We start from the raw sequence: 26,432 nt of genomic DNA on the forward strand, positions 1-26,432 counted from the left end.
CAGCAGTCCTGCAGCAGGACTGTTTGTGTCCAAAGGGACAGGTAGAGGTCCAGCAACTGAAAACAACTCCCCTCTAAAAGCAAGAATATGCTGGATCCTGAAACCATTAATTCCAACACTATTTTACGCTTGTCAACTCCCATGCTCATCCTCAAGGAACAAGACAAAAAACAAAGCAGAGAACAGGCCAGAAAATAGAAATTATGGAATTTTCATGTTTTCTTTTTGCTAAGGATTAAACCACAGTGCAAACACTCATGTGGCTCCAGTCTTCAAGATTATACCACATTCAGCAACAACAATAATGTGTATAGTACTTGGTCAGCTTACACATAGCGCTGCACTCAGCATAAGAAAACAATTAGTCATTGCTTGGTAAGGAGGTAAAAGAGAAGAAAATCTTGCCAAGTAGCAATCATATTTTGTGCCTTTGTATGTTATGCATTTATATGCCTACATCTCTTTTCAGACACTTGCACTTTTAAATGTGCTTAAAGGAAGAGTTCTAGGGAAAAGCTGTAAGTATGGTTAATGAAAAACATTTCATAATACAGAAATTTAGAGGAAGTATATACCTAAGGGACACATTTTTCAGGGGGGAGAAAATTCTTGAACCATATGTTGCCAATACACAGAGAACTTCCTGGTAATGGAAAGCTAAGGCTTTGTGAAGCTATTAATGTGTACCAGATGGTCATTAGGTAGAGAGGGGTTCCACACAAACACAAAGAATCAATATATTTATTCTCTCTGTTACTAATATATTAGTCTAGTACTCACTGGGAAGCAAGATTACACAGCTAATTGAGACAAACTTTCTTCCATTTGATTTTGAGGAAGCAGAGCAGGAGCAGATTAAAACCCAGTTGTGTTAGAGCTGTATTTGCAAACACTACTAGGCAGTGATACTGCTCATGTAAGCAATGTCAGAGTGTCCTGTAAGTGCCTGACTAGCCAGTCCTACTGGGTGAATTTCACCTCTGAGGAGAGTAGCACCACAAATGTATCACCTATTTAAGTTTCTCTCATAAACAGAGAAAAGACTGAAGTGGCAGGCAACCCAAACCTGGCCCTCTCACACACAACCATTATCAAGCCTTTACAATGCGCTGTATAGTTCTCAACGTATGGTGGGCCTTTTCTTCCCATTACACATTTTACCACTTTAACTTGCAAATAAAATTTGTTGAAATGTAATGAGGCTTTAGCACATCTGACATGTGGCCAGTAACTGTGTTACTAATGGTTAATACAAAAACGTCTGAAAAACCAATTCTGCCTTTGTTTTAAAATAAAGCATCCGAATAACTGTACACATAGTGCTTCTCAAATGTCTTTGTTTAAAGAAAACATATAAAAATCAAATAGACACACTTAAAAAAAATCTGGTTTAGGTGCTTCCATTATTTGGAAAAACTTTTCATTTGGAGTGCTGTAATCAAGTAACAGAGAGAGAGTAAAAGCACTTAGTGCCTACAAGCGCAAATAATGATTCAGAAAGGCTGCACTTCTGAAACTATAGCTTGTTCTGAAGTGCACTTGTAAAATGCAAAGAGATTTTTTTTCAGGTTTAAAACAAAGACAGAAATTCAATACTATCAGTATTTGATAGTTGGTCTAATATGCACAAGTCATTAGAATCTCAGAGGTTAAGATATCTGCACACTATCCTATTAACAGCTATAGCAATCTAATTAGACAATTAGAGGGAAAGTTAAATCAATACTATAGAGGGAGAAAGACTATGGCTAGGGGGTAATATAAGGGCCCAATTCACTAAGAATTGATGTTTCCTAAGGTAATTGAAACTGCTTAGACTTTAGCAGAGTGATCTAGCTTAATCTCCTTGTTTAAATTTCCTGCATAATTTCTCTCTGACTTTCTGCATCCAGACCTTCAGTCTGCTATTCTCTTCTTGAATATCAATTGAGTCACCTGTGTGGACTTTGCACTTTGTTTGCAACTGATCATGTGAGACTGCCTTAGGAAGAGAGCCCATGTGCTGAAATCAGGAGGAGGCTGGTGCCAAGAATACAAAGATTAAGGGCTTGGTTCTCCTTTCATTCACACTGCTACAGATTGGCAGTAAGTCTGTTGAAGAAGGATGATTTATAGTGGCATAAGTGAAGAGAATCAAGCCTTATGACTTCTTCTGGAGCTTCAGATGACTTTGGGTATATTTAGCCCACTGAGAATTCACTTGGTATTCTGGTACCAGTGTTCTGAGGCTTAACCTATTGTGACATACCATTTACCTTTGCATTAAACTGTACTCAGTAACATCAAGATAGATAATTCATAAATTTTTTGTTTTTTTCAAGATGCAATGTTACTCAGACCAATCTCTGCAGTTGGCAAACACTAACATGTTTACCGAGACTGGTTTAGTATCACATCCTAGAATTTTTGCACTCTGATGTGGAAGATCAAAGAGGGTCACTAGTGGTAGGTGAAAAGAAAGCCCGACTGCAAAAATATCAGAATAGGTATTTTAACTAAACTAATAAAAGGAAGAGCTGACTTGCACAGAGACCATGTTATCAGGATGTAGCTGAGAGGGGTCAATGAAATAAACTGTAAAAGAGAGGACATGAATGGGAACCCATGTTAATGCTGGGTCAGCATTTCTCCATTGCACCTCTCTGTAAGGTCCTACATTAAAAATAATTTAAAATAGGCTGGGTTCATTTATGGAGTCTGTTTTTGGGCTTAGACAGTAAAATGTACTCTCTTTTGTTAACTGTACTCTCTTGAACTACAGCTTTTTTCATTTTGCTACTCACTTGAAACACTTTTCTGCTTCCTTTATCAGATTAAAACATCCGTTTTTACTAAAGGACCTACTAATAATCCAGTTGGCAGGATCCAGAACCACCTTCCACAGCTATAACTCTGCAGACTATGGCATTCACTTGCAAGAAGGAAATCTAGAACATTTCCGGCACATCAGCACTATACCCAAAGCCACTCTCTTTATCTTCACATTCAGCAGTATGGATTTTATTATTGCTCTTTAATTACTGCACTGTGCATTAGAAATACAGCAGCTTCACAATGAAAGAATGTATAAACCGTCTATGCAGATGAAACTGTGAGTCTTCCATATATCAGAAAGTCTCAGCTTGCCTTGGATTTTGCACATTCCCTTCACTGGTTTTCATTACCTTACTTTCAAATACGTTTCACCTGCACATTTTTCATTTCCTGGTAATAAACAGTAAGGGGGGGATTTGATTTTACTTTTACAAATGTTGAACAGCATTACTGTGCCTCCAGTTATTTATATTATGCTGTACCAAGCTGTCATTGGTTCAGTTTCATACCTACATACTCTGCAGGCATGAGATGAAAGGTTAAAAGTTCAATTAAAAGTTCATCACAACTTCACATTAACCTACCTCTTGCTGTGTTCAGCCAAACGTATGGTGAATTTGACCTAGCCCTAATGAACTGCTAGTCTTGTATAGCCTGAAAGCAACTTCGCAAGGAAGCTCCCACCCCACATGGAATTTTGCCATTGACTTCACTGGCAGCTCTTAGCTTGTGAGTACTTGTCTTTGTCCAGGATGTCTGTAAGAAAAGCTATTGCAATATATGTCTAGGTTTGAATTTAAAGTGATTATTTATTCTGCATAAAAATCTCCTCATGAAGATATTTATTCTTCACTTCAAGAAACAGCATAATCTACTTCCAAATATGCAGAACAAACTGCTAGAAAGAAATATGAGCACAGATTAACAGCTGCCTCATGGGAACCTGCTACTCTAGGCTTGCAGAAATGATAGTCTTCAGTTCAGGTCATTTAATTTTCTATTTAAATTTGAATGGAAAACATAAATTGCTTAGTCTAGAAGTGACAAGATCCTTCAGGAATTGAGGCATAATCCAGTCTCAAACCACATAGGTAAAAGGCTAATTTTCCTTATGAGAGATCTTTTTGTAACCCAGGGATAGTTCTGCTTTCCCTAAGGTGTCTCTGACTGGCTGCTGTAGCAGTAATGACACCAGCCTGGACAGCTCATAAGTGGGATGTGAGCTACTATCTTGTTTGTCTTGGTGAACAGATAAGATGCATCACTGTACCTAAGTGTTTCTTTGAGTGTTCAGATGAAGCATGCTCTGAATCATGTCTGCCATTAAAATCGGCCATATCTGACTTTAATGGGGACAGTTTTGAGGAAAGACAAGGAAAGAGGGATAGAAAACCAAGAGCTATGACTTCATCCTAGTTGTGATTAGTGAATCGGGCCCTCAAAATCAAGACAAAACAAGTAAAACTATTTGAGTACAGGTACTACTAGCTAACACAAGGATTTGGGGAGAACTTTTAAAAACACTCATAAACTGACCATACACTGTGTAGTAAGACATTTTTTGATCAGGTGGAGCAGTTGAAATGTCTATGAACAAAATAAATTGGGAAGAAATGTTAAATATAACAAAAATATGAAAATATTTAAAAGTTTAGTAAAAAGTGATTCCTCTAAAATGGATTTGCTGTCAATAAATATTGAAACTAAGAACTTCCTTACCATTCAGGGCTACGAAGGAATCTGAAAGACAAATAACAGGGGAAAAATCATTATTTCTAGCTTGTTTTTTTTCTTTTAAGTAGTTTGCTGCTAGTAAGTGTTAATGTTTCAACTGGTATTTATAAGCATGTGATTTGTGTGCTAAGGACCCAGGCAAAACTAATATTTGGACATACCCAAAAACAACGTCTGGCTTTGAAAGTGCTCATGACCAGCTCTGTATAGGAGGTACTGAAGCAGAAGGGCCAGTGTCCCCCGTTTCCTTGTAAATCCTAGTCCAAGACAAGGCATTGCAGGGGATGCAGCCAACAATGTGAGTCAATAAGGACAAAACTCAGGTGACCCAAGATCACATGAAGTAATAAAATCAGCTGCATTAGCAGGGAATGAAATCTACCCCAGTGCAGTGTCAAGGTTCAATGCACCATTCAGGGCTAAAGAGGGATTTAAGCAGGGTATGGGCTTTGTTGCTGTCTGCACAGAAGATCTCTCTCCATGAGCACAATGTGCTGTTCCTGAATAATTTCCTACCCTCCTTTTATATGTAATTGATATCAGGTACATTCCACTCCTGCCTAACCTATTTGCCCAAGGAGAGCAGAACTGGCTGAAAAGGGCAAAGACACACCAGCTGGGAACTGGCCTGATTTTGGTGCTAACCCATTTTACAGGGTAACAGAGGAGAGGTCTATGTGTACACCTCCTTCAAAAATGTTTGTGACAGTCTATATTACCCTATCTTAGGTCCTGGGGCTGAAATCCTTGTTCTCCTTCAAGCACAGTGATCAGAGTAATTAATGTCTCTTGAGTAAGGAGGCACAAGGCAAGAGAAGGCTCTGGCTTTCTCCAAAGCATCTGGCCCACTCTATATTGGATGGCACAGTCTAGGCATCTGTTGTTTTTCTCTGTATTGCAGAAATAATGACTTTCTCATTGTACATTGATTCCTCAGCTTCATCAGTTTATTGCATCAGTGAAAATTACACTGAAAAGAATGTGAGTCTTGATTTAATGAGGTTTATAAATAATATTTGGAGTTCAGAATCAAACCAGCCTTGGTGAGAACATTTGGAACAAGAGCTACCCAGAACACAGATGCTGGTATTCCTGAAGGCTCAGAAATCAGCAAGGTTTCTTTGCATGCAGTGCAATCTATGCACTTTTAAGCATTTCAGTACAAAGCTGTAAATGTTTAAAGACTGTGTTTAAGCTTCCAGTTCACACTGTCAGTACTTAAGGTTTACCATTAAAATTTCTTAGGCAGTGCCAATAGTACCTGACCCTGAATACCATGAGGTTGTCCAGACTATGTAAAATTCCCTGAGATTCACAAACTAAGCAGTTGTCATTTCTTGATCAGGATCCAAAGCTGAAGATATATTTCTCTGTCTCACTGTGCTGCATGGGAATGTAGTCCAAGTCACAGACTACACCAAGAAACCAAGCCACTTCTGCAACTACCAGGGCTAATAAAGACAATGACCCCAATTCATTATGCCATTGTGGTAATCAATATCCTCTACAGCTGAGCACAGTACTGCGCAACCACTCTGAAGCCCAGTGTTTGTATAAATTACATGAACCAGGCTATTTTCCTCAAACACATTTAAACAACCGTACTTCTCCTGAACCTGCACCATTAGCTACATTGCTGTCCCTGTCGTGGCTTATGTTGCTACAAAAGAATGCCTGACAGGTAACGGTGATTTGAGGCATTCAGAAGGATACTGTGACACATGGTAAATAGAGGTAAAAGCTTTGCTTACTTTGGCAGTCACCCAGGCCATCTGTATTGCCATGTTCTATATCCTGTTCAAATACCAGTCTAAATAATAGAAGAAAACAAAACAGTATGAATAACAACAGTCACAGGCATAACCAGAAAGAAATTATCACATACTCAATTGAAATAAATCCCTGCTGTGAAACTGGCTATTTCTTTGAAAATTCTACACAAAGGCTGAAAAATGCAAAATACACATTTGAGCTATTAATCATTGCTTAATGATTTCTTGGCTTCTGATGATGCTTTATATTATTACTTTTTAAAAATCCACAGCATGCCCTGTTACCAAGGGCATTTTTTAAACTGTTAAATATAGGATGTTATCAGAAGCAACTATAACCCTACCTTAACCTGTGCACAGAGTAGAACAGGTGCATTGGCACTTTGGTGTGAGAAGGAAGCCAACCCACTGGGCAGGTTCTGTGCTTGAGGAAGAAGCCTGCATTTCAGCAGGTGCAGCACCAGATGAGGCTGCAAGGTATAAGGTCCATCCCACAAAAGGTATTCCCTTTAACTCAGGGGCTCTACTGACAAACACTCACATGCTTTTCTAGCAGACGTGCTCGGCTTATGCTCCCAAGCTCTCTCTGTGATTTTGGATATTGAAACTGTTCTTCCAACTTCCTATGTGGTCAAAGGTGAATGACAAGAACCTTGGAAAACTTCCAAATACAAGCCCTTGCCTATATTAGGATCCTGCCCTTGAGGCATAATTACTCTTGCAGACAACTCAGATTCTAACTCTGTTCTTAAAACACCTGCTCTACTGTCATCTACTCCAGGAGGATGACTAACATCTCTGCCTCCTGTTGGCTGCCTTAGAACTTCACCAGACACCTTCACAGCTGATCTGGACCTCCTACTTAAGCACTGGAAAGAACATGACTTGCCTGTCCTGCTCACTTTTGGACTTAACCACAGCAAGCTGCACAGCCTTTGTCTTTAAAAAGTGAGGTATGGAAGTCTTGCCATGGAAGTTGAAGAAGCCTTAAGCAATTTTGGAGTGATGGAAAACCTGATATGGACACAGGTGCATTTTAACACTATCCTACCAAATGTCAAATCAGAAACAGCCCATACTTTTGTAGTCAAGCATACAGCAGCAGCATCCTCAGCAGATGGTGGAAATCAGCAAATTAAGAACAAGACAGAAGCACAGGGATTGAAATTTGTCCATTATATACTGAGGACCTGTAGAGAAGCAGGGTCAAGTGGTGTCAGATGTAGGGCTGTAAAGGCTCTGAGATGTTTTTTCTACACTGCCACTATTACCATGAGGGAGTATAGCTGATAGCTCAAAGTGGGCAGTCATGTGTGTGTCAGAAGTGGCCAAGAAATGTGAGCTCTGAAGTGGGTTTGCTCCCTGTAATGTTCACAGACTTTCATTATCATAAAATAATTAAATTTTCCTGTTAAGCAAGGGGAGATCCAGCACTTCTCTAAACTGCTTTAAGCCTTTACTGTGCTCTGGTATTCCTCTTAGTAATGCACAGTAAATTAGAAGGACTAGTTTTGTTTTCAGTGGACAAATTACTTCAGTAATTTAATTTGGATTCCATTGCCTCTTTAATCAGCTGTGATGGCTCCAGTGTAGGCTAGTCCAGACATATTCACTCCTTTCAATGATACACAGATCTTAATACAGCTCTTTCATTTCCTTCTTTCTTTTCTTTCAGCAGTTAGCAATCAGCTGACTGTTCACATCAAAAAAATTTGTGAGACATTTCAGAGGTGAATGCAAATAAGATAGAAACAAACACTTCCCACATTTTTCCCTCTCTAAAAGCCTCATGTTTCAAATAGCTTTGCCCAAGACTGCCTGGCACCACCACCAGAGCTTCACAGCTCCTCCAGCCAGAGCCCTTACTCACTTGGAGCCAAGGACCAGCTGTGCGCACACCCCGCTCTCCTTCACCCATCCGCAGTACGGGTCCCTGGATGCTATGCAGGTCCTTGGGAGAGAAGAGCACAAGGTGGCGTTCAGGAGTGCTCCAGCTTGCCCACCGCCCAGGCCTCAGACAGCCACCACAAAACACATACTTTTTGCATTTGCTGTGACGCTCGCAACGTCCCAAGGGAACCTTGATGACACAGGTGGAGAAGGCGACGTAAACGGCACTGCTGGGCTTGTCAAGCTGCATGCCCATGATCCGCTTGTCCTCCATGCCATCGTAGCTGCACCTAATTTGGATAAGTGGGATGTGGTTACAAGTGGGCTCTGCTGGGAAGCCAGGGGAAACCTTAATTGTCCCCCAGGCTGAAAAAATAAGATTACAAAAAGCTTCTGCCAAAAAATCTGTAAGAAAGGTAGAATTGAACAAGTCAAGGAATAAGAACACACAACAGCCACTAAAAATACTGACAGACATATAAGCAAGTATTAAAAATGCATGTGATAGTTAAGAATTTGGGAGCGATAGCACACCAGAAAAGTTTCTGATGGCCCTTCATTTTTGTGTTTATTCTTCTCCAGCACTCAAAGTAGCTGAAATTTCTGCATGATTATGGCTCACTTCAAAGCCCCATTAGGCATATTTGAGGAAGACTGAAATGTGGAAAATTTCCCTTGGAGAGCAGCTTGCTGCTTGTTCAGTTATTTGGAGAGAAATAAGAGTTTTTTATAGGATTAGAAAATTAATCTTCCTTTCCAGAACTTCACTTTTAATTATCCATCAGCTGCTGCAGAGGATGGGCTATTTTCTAAGCAGACTGAATAAAAAAAATCTTATTGCAATGTAGAGACTGATAAGCAGACATCCCCGCTCTAAACAATTTAAAATTACCAAAAAACCTTGTCTTCTTTAACCACTTCCGTTTCCATGGGACATTTCTCTGGGAAATCAGAAGTTCAAAGTCACCCATACATGAGTACAAAGAATCAGATACACACTTTTCAGGATTGTAAACATTGATCTCCTCCAGGAAAAGGCTGTCATTTAGGAAACCAGTGTTTCCTGTCCGTGCCAAGAACTTCAGGACAATTCCCTTTTCTGACCCCAAGAAAACCACGGTATAGTTCTGATATGGCCCAGCAGCGGAATCAACAGCAATTTTGGTCAGGCGATATCTAAAACAATAGAGCATTTTCACAGATAAATCACAGAGATAATCACAGAACTGTCATTTCTTTAATCACTTTCTTTATGTCAGATAAATGTATAGTAGACTTCTAGCAACCATAAAACATATTTAAGCATTTTTCTTATCTGACTATAAGTCAACACATATTGTACCAATTTGGCTCCCCAGATGTTGGGGAATTTTCACATGTTTGCATGCCCACACACCTAATAGCCAGCAGAAGTGTCCAGAAGTTCAGAAGTGTCTAGAAGTTCAGAAAGCTGAAAGGGTGCTAGGAGCCTGAGGGCATTTAGGAATTATCCTTCCAAAAGCCTGGTGATTTCTTCAGACAGGGATAGAGAATCAGCACAGTGAACTGCTTTTAAAATTTCAAACTCTGTCACACTAAAAGCCGCTGAGCTAGGTTCAACTAGTTTTGTCAGGAAAAGTTGGGTCAGTGCAAGAGTAAGATACTAGACACCATTTTACCTCACTAAAAACAATCACGATCTCCACCAAGCAAGTTCAGCACTGAGGTGAAATCAAATCTTGGGCTGACACAATTTATTGAAAACTAGTGGTGGTTAATAGTAAGTGGTGGTACTAGTTAGATGGCACTGCCTATCAAAGGGAAGCACTCTGTGGAGCTTGCTACTCCTGTCTTTGGTTGGAGGTATAGAAGCTGACAGAAAAACCTGACATAAGATACATTACTGAAACAAAGTCAGACCCTTCCAGAGCTGAGTGTCCAACACAATACTCTACCTTTGTTCAGAGGAAGAGGAAAATACGGTAAAAGATAGTCACATTATTCTGTTCACTGCTGCAGGGTAGGTAAGTAGTATAGTGACCACAGCAGAGAATGGGCATGCATTTTGATAGGAAGGGGATGGTGTGTTTAACACTTGCAGATTTATGAGTATTTGTTCAATCTGTTATTATTTTTTCTTGTTGCCATAGAAAGGATGCATATAATCACAAGATTATGTGATTACTTCTGCCCTATACACTTCTGAAAGTATTAAAGGTTACCAGTACATAACCTGACAGACATCTACATATCCTGTGAATATATCCTGGCAGACGTGTTTGTATCCTGTGCATGTATTCCTGAGTTGTCTGCTAATCCTTGCCTGAAGTTTTTACCGAGCCGTCTCAAACATTGACCCATAAGTCAAAGGCAATTAAACTTCCCCCACGCAGCATTTCTTACAACATCCGGTTTCAGCACAGCATGGTTGGAAAAGACTAAGGTCTTTCCTATCTTGAAAGCTCCTCAGGGAGTTCTGCAGCACCTGCTCAGCTCTGCCACCATTCCTATCTGGATTCATGCCCAGAACACTGAGGACATGTACAGAGTCAGAGGGTATTTGAAGCAAGGCTATTAGCACAACTTGACAGCTACAATGTGGACAGGAGTTCACTTGGTGCACGTACCTGACCATTGTTCTCAGGAACCAGGGTCGATTGACAATGGAAGGTACAGCCTCGTCCATCAGTGGATGTGTTTTGATGAAGTTCAGAGTATCATCTGGGAACTCATTAGATGTTACATATTTTTCTAATGATGTAGAGCCAGCACAGCAACCAGGCCTATATAAAACAAGAGAGTAAAGCGAGAAAACTTACTTGACATTGAGGGCAAGCTTCCTTTTGTGATGAAGCTCCCACTGAAATATGATGTGCTTTACAGGAGTTTAACTTGGCAGACGATCAGTAAGTGTGGTGGACTTGTTCAGCACCTCAAGGGACGCCTAAAATCCTGCTCTGTCCTCCATTCAAAAGGACTTTATGTCACTTATGAGCACAAAGTAATTTTTTCATCAGGAACACTACACACAGTTTTGCAATTTATCCATTCATATAGAATGTAATCACAGCATGTGTGCATTTGGCTTGATGCTTCCCAATGGAACAGGTGTTTTCTGATCTGTAACTTGCCTAGTTGACTGCTCTCTCCTGGATTAAAAGCAGTCCCTATAATACAGTAGGAAGTTAATTTCTTCTAGCAGGTATGAAAGTATGCTACTTTTAGTCACATCTGATAGAAAACAGACTACTGAAGAATACAAACAAAATAGCAACCATGTAAAGACTGGTTTTACCCTTTGTTCAATTTGGATGTGATGATTTAAGAATTGTAGCTCATTAAGAACTTCTGCTGAAAAGTTATCTGCCATTCTTTAACAACTTAAATGCAAATCTGCTCATGCTGTTTCTAAAATCTACCTGCTCCTAAGACACAGTGGAATCTTCTTGCCTGGACAGGCCATCTGTCAAAGAAGCAGCAAAATATTTTGCTTGTAAATATTGTGTAAGTCATTTTCTTCAATAAAAGGCCCATTTGATCCCATTTTCTAGAGCACTATGATTCTTCAAACCTTTGAGCTAGTGTGAGATGGAAAGATGAAAGATGGACCACTCACTCATAAACACATGGCATCATCCAATTTTCATATACTCTGTTGAGGGTAAAGGCATTGACATCAAGAGAATCGTCAGCTTGAACAAAATACAGGACTGGCCCTATCATGTGTTGCTCAGATTTAGATAAATATTCAAATATTACGTAAATAAATCTTGTGTGGGAAGGTAGTATAGGACTCAAAGGAACCAGCTGCATCAACAAGTCTGGTCCCACAACAGCTGAGCAAGGAACATTATATGCAGACAATGTGTACTCTTGCCTCTTCATATCAGTAGCTCTTCATGCCTTGTAATTGCATATATAACCAGCAAAAGATGGAAAGAAGGAAAAATAAAGGGCATGACTGGTTTCGTAGGTCCTTGCAAGGGCATTGACCCATGAGGCAACATTCCCAGAGAACCTGAGGGAGCAGCCTGGCGCCTTCTGGCACTGCGATGTCTACAGTTTCTGTGTATCTAATTTGGAGGCCTATTTTCTGCTAAATCCTAATAGTGTGATTTGATTAATCCTGTTTTAATCTCAAAACCAGTTTAGTCTAGTCAATGTAAATCCAAGCAAACCTGCTGTCTGGCCAAACAGGGAAGCGACACCTCGGAAGGGTTCTGGTAGTTTTCAGAGTAATGTTAGGATCAATAGGGCTAGTAATGTTTCTGCATCATACTGAAAAACCCAGATAAAAATGACTTTATTTAAAAGGTGCTTGTCATGTATATGAGCTAGAAGTCATGATTATTTCTACTAAGCAGATTGCTAAATATTATGCTAAATATTATGCAACACTGTTCAAAATTCACTTCACATTATGCTCTTCAGGCTTAGAAAGAGCAATATTATCCCATCTTTGTCATAGAACTTTCTGTTCTTCTTTCCCACTAAAAGTGCTTTCTCCTTTTTCTTTTTCCCTTCCCTGCCAATATATCTCAGTAAGGTCCAAAAAAATAACCTTGGAGCCATCATGCAGCCTTGGACTCCCAAGGCAGACCATTGTGTCAACAACTTGTTTGAAACACTGCAAAATGAAGAAAAAAATCCTGCAACACTGCTAGAAGTCACATTACCAAGGCTCAGACTGAAAACAGACACAGAATTTACCAGATTCCAGTCACTTCCAAGCTCTTCTCTTGAATGACAGCTTTAGAATACAGACAGTACAGTAATACTACACTTGGCAAACCCAAAACATGACAGACCAAATTTGGATTAGGCAGAAGCTCAGTGTCCACCATGAAGCTTCATAAACTCATAGAATATTATAGATGGAAGTGACCCACCAAGATCACTGAAGTCCATCTCCTGGCCCCACACAGGACACCCTAAGAATCACCATGTACCATGAGAGTGTTGTTCAAAAGCTTCTTGAGCTCTGTCAGACTGGTCCTGTGACCATTCCGCTGGGAAGCGCAAGTCCTAGTGCCCCATGACTTCCCTGGGTGAAGAACCTTTTCCTAATGTCCAACCTTGGGCCCTGTCACTGTCACCACACGGAAGAGATCAGTGTCTATCCTTCCTCTTCGCCTCATGAGGAAGCTGTAGGTTGTGCTGAGGTCTCCCTTCAGTCTCCTCCAAGCAAGCCAAGTGGCCTCAGCTGCTCCCCACATGGTTTTCCCTCTAAACCCTTCATCATCCTTTTAGCCCTCCTTTGGATACTCCCAACAGCATTATAGTCTTCTTATATTGAGGTGTTCAACACTGCACTGAGTACATCAGAGGCTTTTTTCTTTTGAAATTATTTAAGACATCACAAGTAATGTAAAATATGCAATGAAGTGGTAAATCTTGAGATAAATGAATTTGATTTATCTATATGTGTCTCAATATCTCACAGCATAATGCCATTGGTGTAAATGAGTTAACAAGTGTCTGTCAACAGCAACTTGTTTGAAATGGTACTTGTAAGAAATATGAAGAATGTAGTAGAGGAGATGCATGCAAACAAGTGGAAGTGGGGAAAACAACTCATAGGAGAAATTAGGCAAACTGTATCTCCAGTTTGGTGGAATGCTCTTTTTTGCTCTCCATAAATCATCCACTGTGACACTTAAACTGCATGTTAATCATAGAACAGCAAACTGCAGAACTGGTGCAGGCTTTGTAATGAGATATATCTGTTACTGAACCAATTTGCAACAAATGTGCAACTCACACCACTCTTAAGTGATTATTCTGACCAAGTGGATCTGATATATATTACACAAATCTCATTTAAGTGGAAAAACCTCATTGCATAGTTTAGCTCAAAAGTCAATTTAACTTTTACTTTACTGTTTCAATATGTATAATTGCACCTTACAAGGCTGTTCAAATTATTTAAAGGCCTCTGTAGCCTGCATGAAGAAACACAACAGTATCACTATACAAGAAACATACCTTGGCTTGGGCACTCGTTCATCAGGAACTGGTGTCCATGTAGAGTCTGGAGACTTTTGTTCTTTGAATCTTCCAGTAAATACATTAGCAATGTCAAGCATGTCATAGGCACAGACTGCAGAGCCAGGAATGCTGCAGAGTGACATTTCCCAGAAATTGTTACTCATTCTGCAGTTATGCATAAAATCTTGAGCAAAAAATATGCTCTACGGAAGCCTTCCTTTACTCAATACTGAACTCTGAACCTGGTATTGACAGGAAAAGCCAGCCCCATGGAAAAGCTTGAAAACCAATCAGCATGCAGCTCCTGCCAAAAGAATTTTATTCAAATCTTCTACAGAAAGAAGTAATTCCAATAATCTTGAAGAAGGTAAAGAATTGGTGAAACTCTGGCTATCACTGGTAGTGCATGATGAGTTATTGCCAGTCTCATGCAGAGCCCATTACTTGGAAATTTAAGGGCTTCTAAGTCATAACATCTCCCAGTACCAACTCCTGTAGTCCCTGCCATGCCTCAAAAAAACATATTGCAGACAATTCAGAAGTTGGTTCTAATCAAAGAAGCATGCTGCAATGTGCCATTTACCTGGCTTTAACATGTAATTTGTTCATGCTTCCACAACCTGATATCCACAAAGTGTTCCCAATGAAAAGGACTTATTTGTGTTCAGGAATTTTCTCCACTCAATTAAATGTAAAGAGCTTATAGAAGAAAATTTGATATTATTTTAAGATCGTAACATTGCAAATTTCAGCTTTTTGGATGCTTGCATGCAACTGCACAACAGCGTTGTCCAAACAATAAATTTCTTACCTACATACTTTCTGAAAGGCTTATGGGTTTACCATGATCAGTCACTTGGAAGCATGAAATACTCATTTATCCCCTCTTTTTTTATTATTTTGTACATGACCCCCACCACTTGATTTTATTGGGTAACATGGCATGAACCCATCTGGGTGAGGCTTTCAATCCTGCTCTTAGCTAGCACATTATTACACATCAAAATAAAAATGTAGGAACTGTAATACTGTTACAGAGGATTAAGCTAAACTCCCAAAGGTATATAAATTGATAGAAAAACAACCATTTGAATAGTAAACAATTTCAAAATGCTTTTTACTGAAGAAAAACAATAAGTTGAGAGACAGTAGAGTAGTTTCACTTTGATCTCCACAGATTTATATTTTTATATGAAAGGAAACTTCAAAGCTCAATATTTATGTGATACTGCACAGCAGGAGTTTTAAATGGAGGCAGCCATATATATATGTTGATGTAAGAGATGGTCAAGAGTGTATTTGGCCACACAGAGGACCTCATCTTAAAAGACAGTTCAAGACCCACTCCAGCTAGAATATTTTGCACATTGCTGAATTAAGTCCTAAAGGCAAAAAAAAACCCATAAAATCCTGAGATGTGTTACACACAGCTACAAGTCCTCAACACACAACTACACATGGATGGAGCCATTGCTGTGCTCAAAGAACTGCAACATCTTTTGCTCATGAAGGTGGCAGACTGTGAATCTGTGATATGATGCAGTGGTAAGGATGGAGCACTGTGGGTCACAGCCAAGCCACCTCTGAACTACAGGGCTACAACTCAACACCAGCTTCTACCCGAGTGACCTCTGATTAGAGGGAGCAGTCTAGAAGGAAACTTTGTTCTAGAGACCAAACATATTTGTTTCAACTTTTCTTTAGTGGAGGAGGAATGAGAGATACATTTATGTCAGAAGTAGGTTTCACAGAGCTACAGAATCACAGAATATCCTGAACTGGAAGTGACTCACAAGGATCATTGAGGTCCAATCCTCCTGCACAGGACATCCCAAGAATCATACCATGTACTTGAGGGCTTTGTCCAGATGGTCCTTGATGTCTGTCAGGCTTGGTAAATTCCCTGGGGAGCCTGCTCCAGTGCCCAAGGTGAAGAACCTGTTTTTTCTAATATCCAACATAAACCCCTATGACTCAGCTTCCTTGAATCCTCTTACAGGCCACTGGAGAGCAGAGACTGGTGCTTGCCCCTTCTCTTCACCTCAGAAGGAAGCTCTGAACTGCTGTGAGGTCTTCCCTCAGCCTCCTCTCCTCAGGCTGAACAAGCCAAGTGGCCTCATTCACTCCTCATATGGCTTCCCCTCAAGTCCTTCACATCTCTGTTGCTCTCCTTTGACGGTCTCTGATACTTTTTGATCTTTCTAATATTGTAGTACCCAAAATTGCCCCCAGCACTCGAGGTGCTTTGCCAGGCTGGCAGTGCTGTCCCTGATGCCCTCCAGGACACACTTGGCCCTCCTGGCTGCCAGGTCTGCTGATAAACTGTGTCCAAAAACATATGCCTTCCTGTCATCTTCCATGTCTGGCAAAACCTGCAGCCTATAAAATAATATCTTGCTTTTTACACCAAGTACTGAGATTTTAAAATGCAAGATTTAAAGAAAAGAATTATTCATGACACACCACAGGAAATACTACAGAGTGGGAGGACAATCTCAATTTTGAGATAATTGCAAGATACAATCTATTTTCTGATGTTGAATCTCTATTTTTTCACCAGTTTTTATTAAGCCAGATTGCATGAAAAGAGATCATCTTAATTTAAGCTTGTATTCCCTATTGGTGGCATAACTATTCCATTGCAGTTCCTATTGTTTTGATGTCAAAAGCAGTGATTTTACATTACAGGCCTAGGCTTACTCTCTGATTTGAATTCAGTTCTGTGAATGACCTCTCTGAGGTCAGGCTTTGACAAGGGGTGGCAAGGGTACAGCAAAACTAAATTAATTTCAACAATAAAATTCCTCTTTTAGCTCAAATGTTACTCCGTGAAACTGCAATATATTTTTTAATTAGAAAGCTACTATTTTTTTAACTTCTTTGGGAGGTCTCAATAATTAGATACAGTTACTCTTGCAGTAACTTCTACAGAAACACACTAAAATCTCTACAGATGAACTGATTCTTTTGGATAACCATGCAAACTGTGAAATAGGTGTTCTGGGGATTCTCCTTCCCAGCCAGCAAGACCTTGATTCTCCCAGGAGAGTCAGAGGGCAGTAGGGTCAGACAGGGTCAAGGATCAATGCAAGAATCACCAGGCATGCATAAAACAAAAAGGAGATAACATGGTTCTTGGAGGTTTAGCTACAAACAGGACAGACACAGCCCTTTCTTTCCGAGGAGAAAAATAGAAAAAAAAAAGAGAAAAATATTTCTGTTTGGAATAATATTCTGCAAGTTACATGCTGCAACACTTCTTGGTGGCTGGTGTGAACTATTCCGTTGCACAGAAAATGAATGTGTCCAAATAGTAAATGGTTGAAAGCCACACTAAGTCATCAGTATGAAGTAAGCAATACCAGGGTACCTTAAAATTGAATACAAACTATTGGTAAGTGCAGGGTATGTAATAATTATGTTGTATGAGTAATCACATCTTGTTCTTGCATAAAGTAAAAAGGAACTGCAGTGAAAAGCAAAACATAAAGGAAATAGAAGGCAAAAGGTTATAATAGGCTATTACCTATTATATGGAGTGGAGAATGTTGCTAAAACAACATCCCGGCCATTGAAATGGATAACATCTGTAACTGACTGCAGTATGTTAAAGTAGAAATGTGAGTCGCCAGGAACTGAGCAGTTCAACCGAGCCTTGAGAAAGGAAGTCCACTGTTTTTCCAGCACTCTCTGAGATCCTCCCATGTCATTTTTGCAAACCTGGGCCACCCTTGGGAAAACTACCTGGAAGGAATAGAGCAAAAAGAATGGAGAATATTAAATGTTTGCTTGACCCAAAGTCTTCATTGGAATACTGCTTTTAAAACATTTGGAATAACACAGCAAGGTGCTTAATTTAATACCACTTTTCTATAATCTGTGACAAATAGGAAAGAGAGAAAAATTAAGCTTTGGAACAGTGTGCTATGAAAGATAAGACTGTGGCATTTACTACACAGCCATAAATCTTTCAGGAGATCTCTTCTCAACCCATATAAAACTAATTTCCATACAGACTGCTTAGCTTTCTATTAACCCAAACAAAAGCACATTTTATATTCACAATCCCTGCAACCCACACTGCTGCTCTGATTCTTGTGTTTTCAGCACTCAAAAACTACGCAAATCTTGCTGGGCTTTTATTCCTGCTCTCCACCTTTGTGACCTTGGTCAGCTTTTCTGACTGCTTAGTCAGAAAGCTATTGTGAAATTAGCAAAAATGTAGAAAGTGTTTAATTATTCTTTGCAGAACGGCAGAGCACAAAACTCCTACCCTTGTTTACTCAGCATCCTAATTCATACTTCTTACAGAAAAAAAATCTTCCTGCTTTGGAATCTGTTTTTAACAATTATCTACTGCGTTGAACTAACTACATTAGCCTTGTGCTTTCTATAATTTCAATAAAGAGACTCTTGCATACTCCATCATGGTAAGAAACTACATATTTTCCTTTCAAGACAGTGCAATGTTTCACTCCAGCCAAGGTTTTGACTTGAGCAATAGGAATCTTCTCAAAATGCTGACCTTGTCATCATGATTTATGGTTCTCATTTCAAGGTCACTCGTAACAGCATTGGTCCAAAAATAGAGTATGTTTTCCTCCTCCCGAATCTGACAAAGTCATTCAAGGCAGTGTTTTTGCCCTTACCTTTCCCATGCTGTTGTACTCCACTGCTATTTCCCGGAAGAAGAAGTATATGTAATTGCCATAGTCAACTGCCTGAACAAAGTACGGCTCTAGAAAAGAACAACAATCCAAGTCACCTGATTTAGGCACCACGTACAGGATACAGAATGCAAGGAGAAGCCAAATACATTCACACTTAACATCCAGAGGTGAAATGTCTGTGCTTAACAAACTTGATCAGTTTTTAGAACAAACAAATCACTGCTGCAGAAGAATCACTGTCTGGGGACAGGAGAGCTGTGAACAAGTCTGTACAACATCACTGCAGGGTAGTTAAGTCTCTGCCACTAATATGTCTGCCCTGCATGGAGTAAGAGGAAAGGTAAACAGGCATTTATAACCATATGCCTGAGGGGTTCAAGCAGTGGTCTTTATGGCATGCAGGCTGTGAGTTGAGGGAATAACAAACCACGTAACTGTTTCTGCCCCCACATATCTGTAGCAGCAAGCAAAGTGGGACAGCTAAAGTTGACACCTGGCAAAACACTTCTTCATGCAGAAAAAGACTTGAAACTATGGCTTTACTCTCCGTTAAAATCACTCCAAATGCTAACAATTCTTAACACCTACATGAAGCTAAACAGCACAATCCTTAACAATGAGGGCATTTAGAGCACAAAAATTGCCTAATTCAATGGCAGCAGTACAATCTTTAAGAACTATAACAGAAAGGCTTTGTGCAATATTACCATAATTTTAGTTTCATTAATGAATCTTAGCATTACAGGACAAACCTTCTATACTTCATAGAGCCTTGATTGTTACCTAACAGTGCTGTGGCAGGAATATTTTCAAACACAACCCAAGCACACAGAGCCCTGCAAGCTCCAGCTGTTCCATCCAACAGACGTAAACTGGTGGATTTGAGCTTGGAAAACTCTCTGGAATACATGTTCTGATCTACCCAACTTCTGTCAAATCTAGTAACTTGGGGTCAGGAGAAGAGTGAAAGAGATAAACAGATCAGAGTAAGCAAGAGATGTAATCTACTTCCTTCTTTCTGACAGAAAGCATTGGTGAAATGAAATGACAAAGAGGTCTGTCAGAAATCCAAGACTCTCATCAGAGATGCTGGGTTTTTTGCCTTGTTTGTTTATCTACCTTTCAACCACTTGGAGTCATGTTTAACTGTCCGCAGAGTTGGACTGTCTCCCAGGCTCCGGTATATGACCGCATCTATCGCAAGGAAGTCGGTCACTGTGGCAGAATACAGCTTTCCCTCTGGGGAGGAAGGAAAGAAGAAACAAGGTGGGAGGAGCATTAGAAATAGTACAATTGCTTCTTCTCTCATCAGTCAGATGAGAAGGGAAAACAAAACCATCACAGTTTTCTCCTTAGGAACACTGAAGGAAGGAAAAAATCCAGCTAGGTAAATGAAACTGAGTACTGAACAAGCAACTCACTTCTTTGCAAAATGGTAATTTCAGAGGGATGCTGTAGAAGAAAATAACCTTATGGAATAATTCTTCTTCAGTTTAGGTTTGTCATACTGAACTACCCTATCCAGTCACATGTCACTAGTTCAATGCTCAGAAATTCTGCTGAGGTATGTCAGCAAAACAAATATAACAGAACTGTTAGTTTTAACTGGAAGTGCAAATGAGATAGGGCTTGAAGACTGTCAGCTAATTGACGCTTATGAAAATTTCTCCCCTTGAGAGCACTTCTGCTCTGCCAAAGATCACTAACAAAAATTTAAATAACATGCTGGGAGCCCTTCTGAAACAGGAATGAAAAGAGATGGAGGAGGATTGCCCATCAATATTTATTTTCTAGCATACATTTTAGGCATTTCCCATATGAATTATGCATTCCTCTCCCTTAAAGAACAGAGGACAAGTGATAAGAAAGGGCCTATAAAATGGCATCCCTGAGGGCAACCAAAACATAAAAAACTATAAGGACATAAAAGCACAACATTCAGCAACATTTTAAAATTGTATTTTCTGTCTACTTTGTTTGCAGGTCATGGTAACTATACAGGACTGTTTTCATGTGTGTGATCTTGGAATACAATGTCTGCTAGAAGCACAAGTGATGCAGCATGAGCACACAAAATTTTTCCTCTAATGTGTCTGCATAAAAATCAGAATTGTCTACATCTTGTTTGACAGAGATTAAGTTGGTGCCTTGAAGGCACCAGCACTGAGGACATTCCCAGGACAAAGCAGAGAGGCTTCTATTGGTCAAGCTCTCCTCATTATACTTTCAAACCTAGGTTAAGACTGGGAGAGAATCTCATTGATGCATACAACTGTCTCAAAGGCGGTTGCCAAGAGAAGGTTGCTAGACTCTTTTCAGTGGTGTCCTGAGACAGGATGAGGAGCAGTGGCCATAAAGTAAAGCTCAAGAGCTTTCCTCAATATGACAAGAACCTCTTTACACTGAGGGTGGCAGAGCACTGTGACAGCCTTCCCCTGGAGGTTGTGGAGTCTCCCTCTCTGGAGGCATTCAAACCCCACTTGGACTCATTCCTGTGTCACTTGCTGTAGATGACCCTGCCTTGGCAGTGTGGGTTGGGCTGGATGATTTCCAGAGCTCCCTTCCAACCTTAGAAACTCTGTGAGTCTGTGAATTTCAGCTCCAGATTTAAAATTCAGACTGTTTTTTATTAGCAGTACTGTATACTTTGTTCTGACTCATGCAATTCTTGTCCTTATTTGGCTACTTAAGAATGATCATATTTTCTTAGCAAAATGGAAAAAATAATTTTATGTGCCCCCCTCCCCAATTTAAAATAGAATAAAAAGCTCAATTGTTTAGATATGGATGTCTGAACTCATGTTTATACAATCACACTCTTATTTTCTTTCTTGCCAAGTTCCTGTGACCAACTACAATTCGCACATATCAGCTGTAATAGCTAAAGGCTGTAAGAAGAGCCATACTCAAGTAAGCGTATCCAACAAACTCAGATGACTTGGATTAGTGCCCTAAACTGTTCTGAAACTGCTTTTCAATGCACTCTGAAAAGTTAGCATGGATATCAATATGTAAGACACATATAACAGTGATTTCCTGAAATTAGCAAATTTACGAGGCATATTCTACAAATACTTATTTGAACTATATCAAATTTATTCTAAATCACCATGAAGGAGTATGATAATTTTTATAAATATTCTCTTTATTTTCAAATAATTCAAGAATTTCTTCAGTGACAAATCTGGAGTCATCTTTCTGAACTTCATCTGCATTCAGAGTGAGTGTTTACAATAGACTGGTCTTAAAATCTTTCTTGGCCAATACACTGAGAAAGACCCTTCAAAAGGTCATTCAGGCTGCACTAAGGATAGGGAGTCTGAGACACATGGGAAAAAGATTTCTTTGAAGGAGTTTCTCAGTTTCCATGCTTTATGAATTACTTGCTACAGGTGGAGAATATATACTGTATATTCCTGACCGTGACTGTAATTAAGAAATTACATACTACCACTATCATCATCACTATTCTTGAAATAAAAGGACCCATTTATTTGTGCTATAAAAAGTAAAAAAAAAAAAAAAAAAAAAAAAAAAAGACAAAAAATTGAAACAATTTGTAAAATCTCTCCTTGTGAGGCAGATGATGATATCTCAAACGTGGCAGTGCCTAATAGAGCCCTTTGGTTATAGGTTCATTTGAGAATGGCTGAAATGCTTGCACATTCTTAAATCTTCAGAGGAATAGCTTAGTTATTTCCATGTGAGCATGCAGGCTCTGTTTTATAGCCTCTCACCTGCTGAAAGGGACTCACATTATCATGGAGGACGTTTTTATTATTTTCACCACCAATCTAACAGCCAGATCTAAGAAAAGATCAGGAGGGTTCACAACAAGAGAAGTTCAATAAAGAAATAATTTAATCATAATTCCTGACACAATATACAAAAATACTGCACAAACAACAGCCAAAATGAACCCCATTTATAAGAGCTCACTTTTTCTAACAATTGTAGTAGAAATCAGAATAAACAATATTCTGCTGCATGTAGCATATATCACCACTAGATAATACACTTCTCTCCTTTTGTCAACTGCAGCTGGTAAGACCATAGTAAGATGTCTTCAGCTTAAAAGAAAAAAAAAAAACACCTGCCCTTTCCTTCTAGACCTAGAAAAGGGCATGCCACAGCATTTTCTGTAACTTCCTTTTGTTATGAATGTTAGCTTAGGCTTAGAGCTGTTAATGAGTATATCCTGCTTAATCCTAATTAAAGCTTACACAAGCCTTGACTTCCTTTGATGTTGACAGAAGCTGAATGCAGCCAGAAATGGTGCCTCACACTGGCCATATAGTCAAGAATACAGGAAACACTGAAATATTGATCCAGGAGCCTGAGGTTTTATGCAATGTTGATGACCATGAAGTTAATTTCAGAGAAGGGAAGGGTTTTTTTTTGCTAGGGATTTCCTTATGCCCCCTCTTTTTAGTCATTGTTTACTCCCTTTGGCACCATTTAGATTTAGGCATTCTGGGCTCAAGCAAGAAACACAGTGTTACACCAAGCCTGGGCTGCAGGACAGAAAGTAAAAAGTTTATCTCTGTCATTTTACCTGCAAACAACGCAACGTTGGCATGCTTTGCATCATAGGGGCACCTGGCCATTCCACTGAATTCCTCTTCCAGATAGTCCAAGGAATCCATCTGAAAAATCAAAGGGATCTCTTCAGAGAGAGAAACAAAGAAACAAAACTTCTTACCCAGGATGAGGCTTATGAAAGTGTTTCTTTTCTGGGTAGAGGAGAAGGTCCTTTCTTTAACTCTACTCCTGACTATGAAGTAAAAACTTCACAAAAATCATGGCATTAAATAAAATAAGCATGAAAAAAGTATGTCCAGTAAGTCAAGCATTCATTTGGAGCTAATAATTCTCACTCTGACACATTTTACTAAAGTCTTCAGTCTATATTTTATCTGTACACAAGTTTAATTTTGAACTGTAGCAGGCTATGTGGTCTGTGGTTTTGGCAAGGCTCCAAAATTTATCCTTGCCAGTGACCCAACAGAAGCACTCTTATACACAGAAAACACTGCAAACCACAGCATTCAGAAGAAACAACACTAGAACAATTATCTCTGTGTACATTTTTCTCCCCCAAGTCCTGAGGTCCTTCTGCTCTAGTCTCAACAGTGGTGCTCTCTTCCTTGATTTGCATATTCAGAAAGATGCTCTTCAAGTTTTACTATACCAGTTGAATCTGTGTCACAGAGAATCCTCTTACCATCAGGCAAGAATTAATCTGTAAATTGTAATTGTAAATTCTGAGGCTTATATGTAACTCCTGGGAAATAAATTCACCCTGGGCACTGATAATGACACAAATATACAGACTGACTTTACATGAAGTTCAAGAAGGTTTGGTGAGCTAAGATAGAATTGTATACACCTCTTACCTATTTAAGATGTTTATATTACAGTATCTTGGGAATAAGAAATTTTGTAGCATATTCAGGCAACGTGTCCAGCTCATACAATATAGATCTCATACAGTAAAGATTCACAGATCATGACAAATAACCCACACAGGACCATCAACTTAACTTTTAGTTTGTATGTTACAATTTCCAAGTCCTTTGGTGGATGATTTGTGATCATTTGTTTTCTGTCATGTATTCTTCCTGTCAAAATCCACTCTGAGGAAAGTTAGTTGTGTTTACTCAAAGGCTGAAAATCATTTCATGTGACAGTGAGAGGAAAGGAGTTAGAGCCCTGAGTAACATTTCCTGCACCAAGCTCCACATCCTGGGCTTATCCTCACAATCAGTGGCATGCTTGAGGGACAGCCCTGCTTTCTGTTTGGCACATGTTTAGTTCTCTCTCTGTATAATGAAGAAAAGCCAGGGCAGGTGTTGCAGAGGCCTTCTGAATACTGCCAGAGGGATCACTATCCAGCCCTGCATCATGGGAGATGAAAACTCTGGAGTATGGGTGGGGGAGGCCATTTATATGCCTCACATCAGGATGCCAAGGAAATCTGTAATTGTATCTAAAAGATAACTTTCACACAGGGAGACTGGCTGAGATTTGTTAGCCTCAATAATGGCATTCAGACATAAAAAATTCAAAACTGTGCTAGAAGACTAAATACAGCCTGGTGATCAAGAAGCTTCATTGCATACTAGGAGCAAGAAAGAAAGTAAGGAAAGCAAATATTAAAGAAACAGCTCTTAACAGAGTAGCTAAATGTACCTCACAGTTACCATGACACAGGCTTGTATTCTTACTCAAATTTAGTTCTTCCTCCACAGATTGGAAGAAAATAGTACCCTGCACTTCTCTCCTGTGTTTTCTAAACTGCAGCCATTATAGTGGCTAAATGAGGTAAAGCATCACCACACAAAAATCAAGGAAGACCACCAGTCACAGTCACTACTTCCCATTAGGGAAGTAGTTTTCCTGGATCCTAACATCTTTATTCTGCTTTTTTACAATAACTCTGAACCAAAAACCTGAATGACAGTTGTGATTTTGTCAGGAGCAGTATTAGTAAAACTGAATTTTATTTTTCCAGAATAAAAGATGAGAAATTACCTGTGGGACATAACAGTGCCTAGAAAACCAGAGTCTGGATGTCAAATGCCTAAATAAATTAATTTCAAAGCTACTCCAGAGATATCCACTGTTGGGAGTTCTATTAGAATATAATGGTAAAAGCCTAAGAAAATGGGAAATATTTAGTAAGTGGGTCCTATTGAAATGAATACTACTGAGATACAATATGCCAAAGGAATAAATTGGCTTCAGGGCATTAATGTCAAGTATGTAGGGACGAGCAGAATTTCTACACTGCTCTAGATAATGTTTTGGCTTTGCCGGTCCCCAGCATCACTGCCCTGCTGTACTGTTCCTTGCTGTTCCATCACTCCCACAGCACAAAATGCCATAAGATCTCCACAGCATCCTTACCTGGGGGGCTCACAAGAAACTCAGGTTTTGCTTGTTATACCCCCAGACATCTTAAGAACTGGTTTTGTGACTGAGAACAGTAGAACAGAAATTTTAAAACATGCTGCTCAGAAGTATTCCCCAATATTAGTCTGTGACTTGAGTGTCAGTGACAAGCTGAGAAACTTTCTGAGGAGGGACTACATCCCCAGGCAGGGATCTGAAGGACTTTGCACCTATGGAGGGCAATGCAAAGTGGCAATATTCTTGATGTGCAGGAGTTGCAAAGGTACTCAGTCTGAGATTTTCTCAGAAATTCAATCAGCATTGAACTTGGTGGAACTGAAACAAGTCAGGACAAATGCTTCAGAGTTGAATGGTGCACTTCTGAAGGACAATCTCATGCTGCTGTCAAAATAGCCACAATAAATCCAACCAAAAGGCAAAGCATAAGTGAAATTCTACAGATTACATACCTTGTAGTTCCTGCAAGAAGGGTTGAATGCATTTGTTCCACAGATAAACAATGTATCCTCATTTCTTTTTAGGAGAACCTTAATAAAGTTATGACATTCATCCTGAATGAAAATAATAAAAAATATTTCAACTACTGCATTTTGAATATCTGTTTTCATCACCCACTGTGATACTCTGGCCTTATTTTGACTTTGTTTAACTGACAAGGAGCAATTTGTAA

At 39.5% G+C, this 26,432-nt stretch overlaps 1 protein-coding gene across 7 annotated transcripts in view; it reads right to left on the reverse strand.

Annotated features, from left to right (window-relative positions):
* SEMA6A (semaphorin 6A) overlaps positions 1 to 26,432 on the reverse strand; it is a 118,722-nt gene that overhangs the window by 31,266 nt on the left and 61,024 nt on the right. For 4 of the 7 annotated variants that reach the window (XM_085566613.1, XM_085566612.1, XM_085566614.1 and 1 more), the window contains 13 exons: positions 26,212 to 26,313; positions 23,403 to 23,493; positions 19,967 to 20,086; positions 18,827 to 18,915; positions 17,704 to 17,921; positions 14,175 to 14,306; positions 10,817 to 10,972; positions 9,210 to 9,386; positions 8,360 to 8,500; positions 8,191 to 8,271; positions 6,300 to 6,358; positions 4,534 to 4,554; positions 4,351 to 4,401 (listed from right to left, as the gene is read on the reverse strand). In XM_085566613.1, the coding sequence (XP_085422739.1) occupies positions 4,351 to 4,401; positions 4,534 to 4,554; positions 6,300 to 6,358; positions 8,191 to 8,271; positions 8,360 to 8,500; positions 9,210 to 9,386; positions 10,817 to 10,972; positions 14,175 to 14,306; positions 17,704 to 17,921; positions 18,827 to 18,915; positions 19,967 to 20,086; positions 23,403 to 23,493; positions 26,212 to 26,313 (1,438 nt within the window). The remainder of the gene's footprint in view (positions 1 to 4,350; positions 4,402 to 4,533; positions 4,555 to 6,299; positions 6,359 to 8,190; positions 8,272 to 8,359; positions 8,501 to 9,209; positions 9,387 to 10,816; positions 10,973 to 14,174; positions 14,307 to 17,703; positions 17,922 to 18,826; positions 18,916 to 19,966; positions 20,087 to 23,402; positions 23,494 to 26,211; positions 26,314 to 26,432) is intronic. The other 3 variants (XM_085566616.1, XM_085566617.1, XM_085566618.1) reach the window with 2 other exon arrangements.

The sequence above is a fragment of the Lonchura striata genome, chromosome Z (assembly GCF_050655825.1).
Source record: "Lonchura striata isolate lonStrDom1 chromosome Z, ASM5065582v1, whole genome shotgun sequence".
In the NCBI taxonomy this organism is placed as follows: Eukaryota; Metazoa; Chordata; class Aves; order Passeriformes; family Estrildidae; genus Lonchura; species Lonchura striata.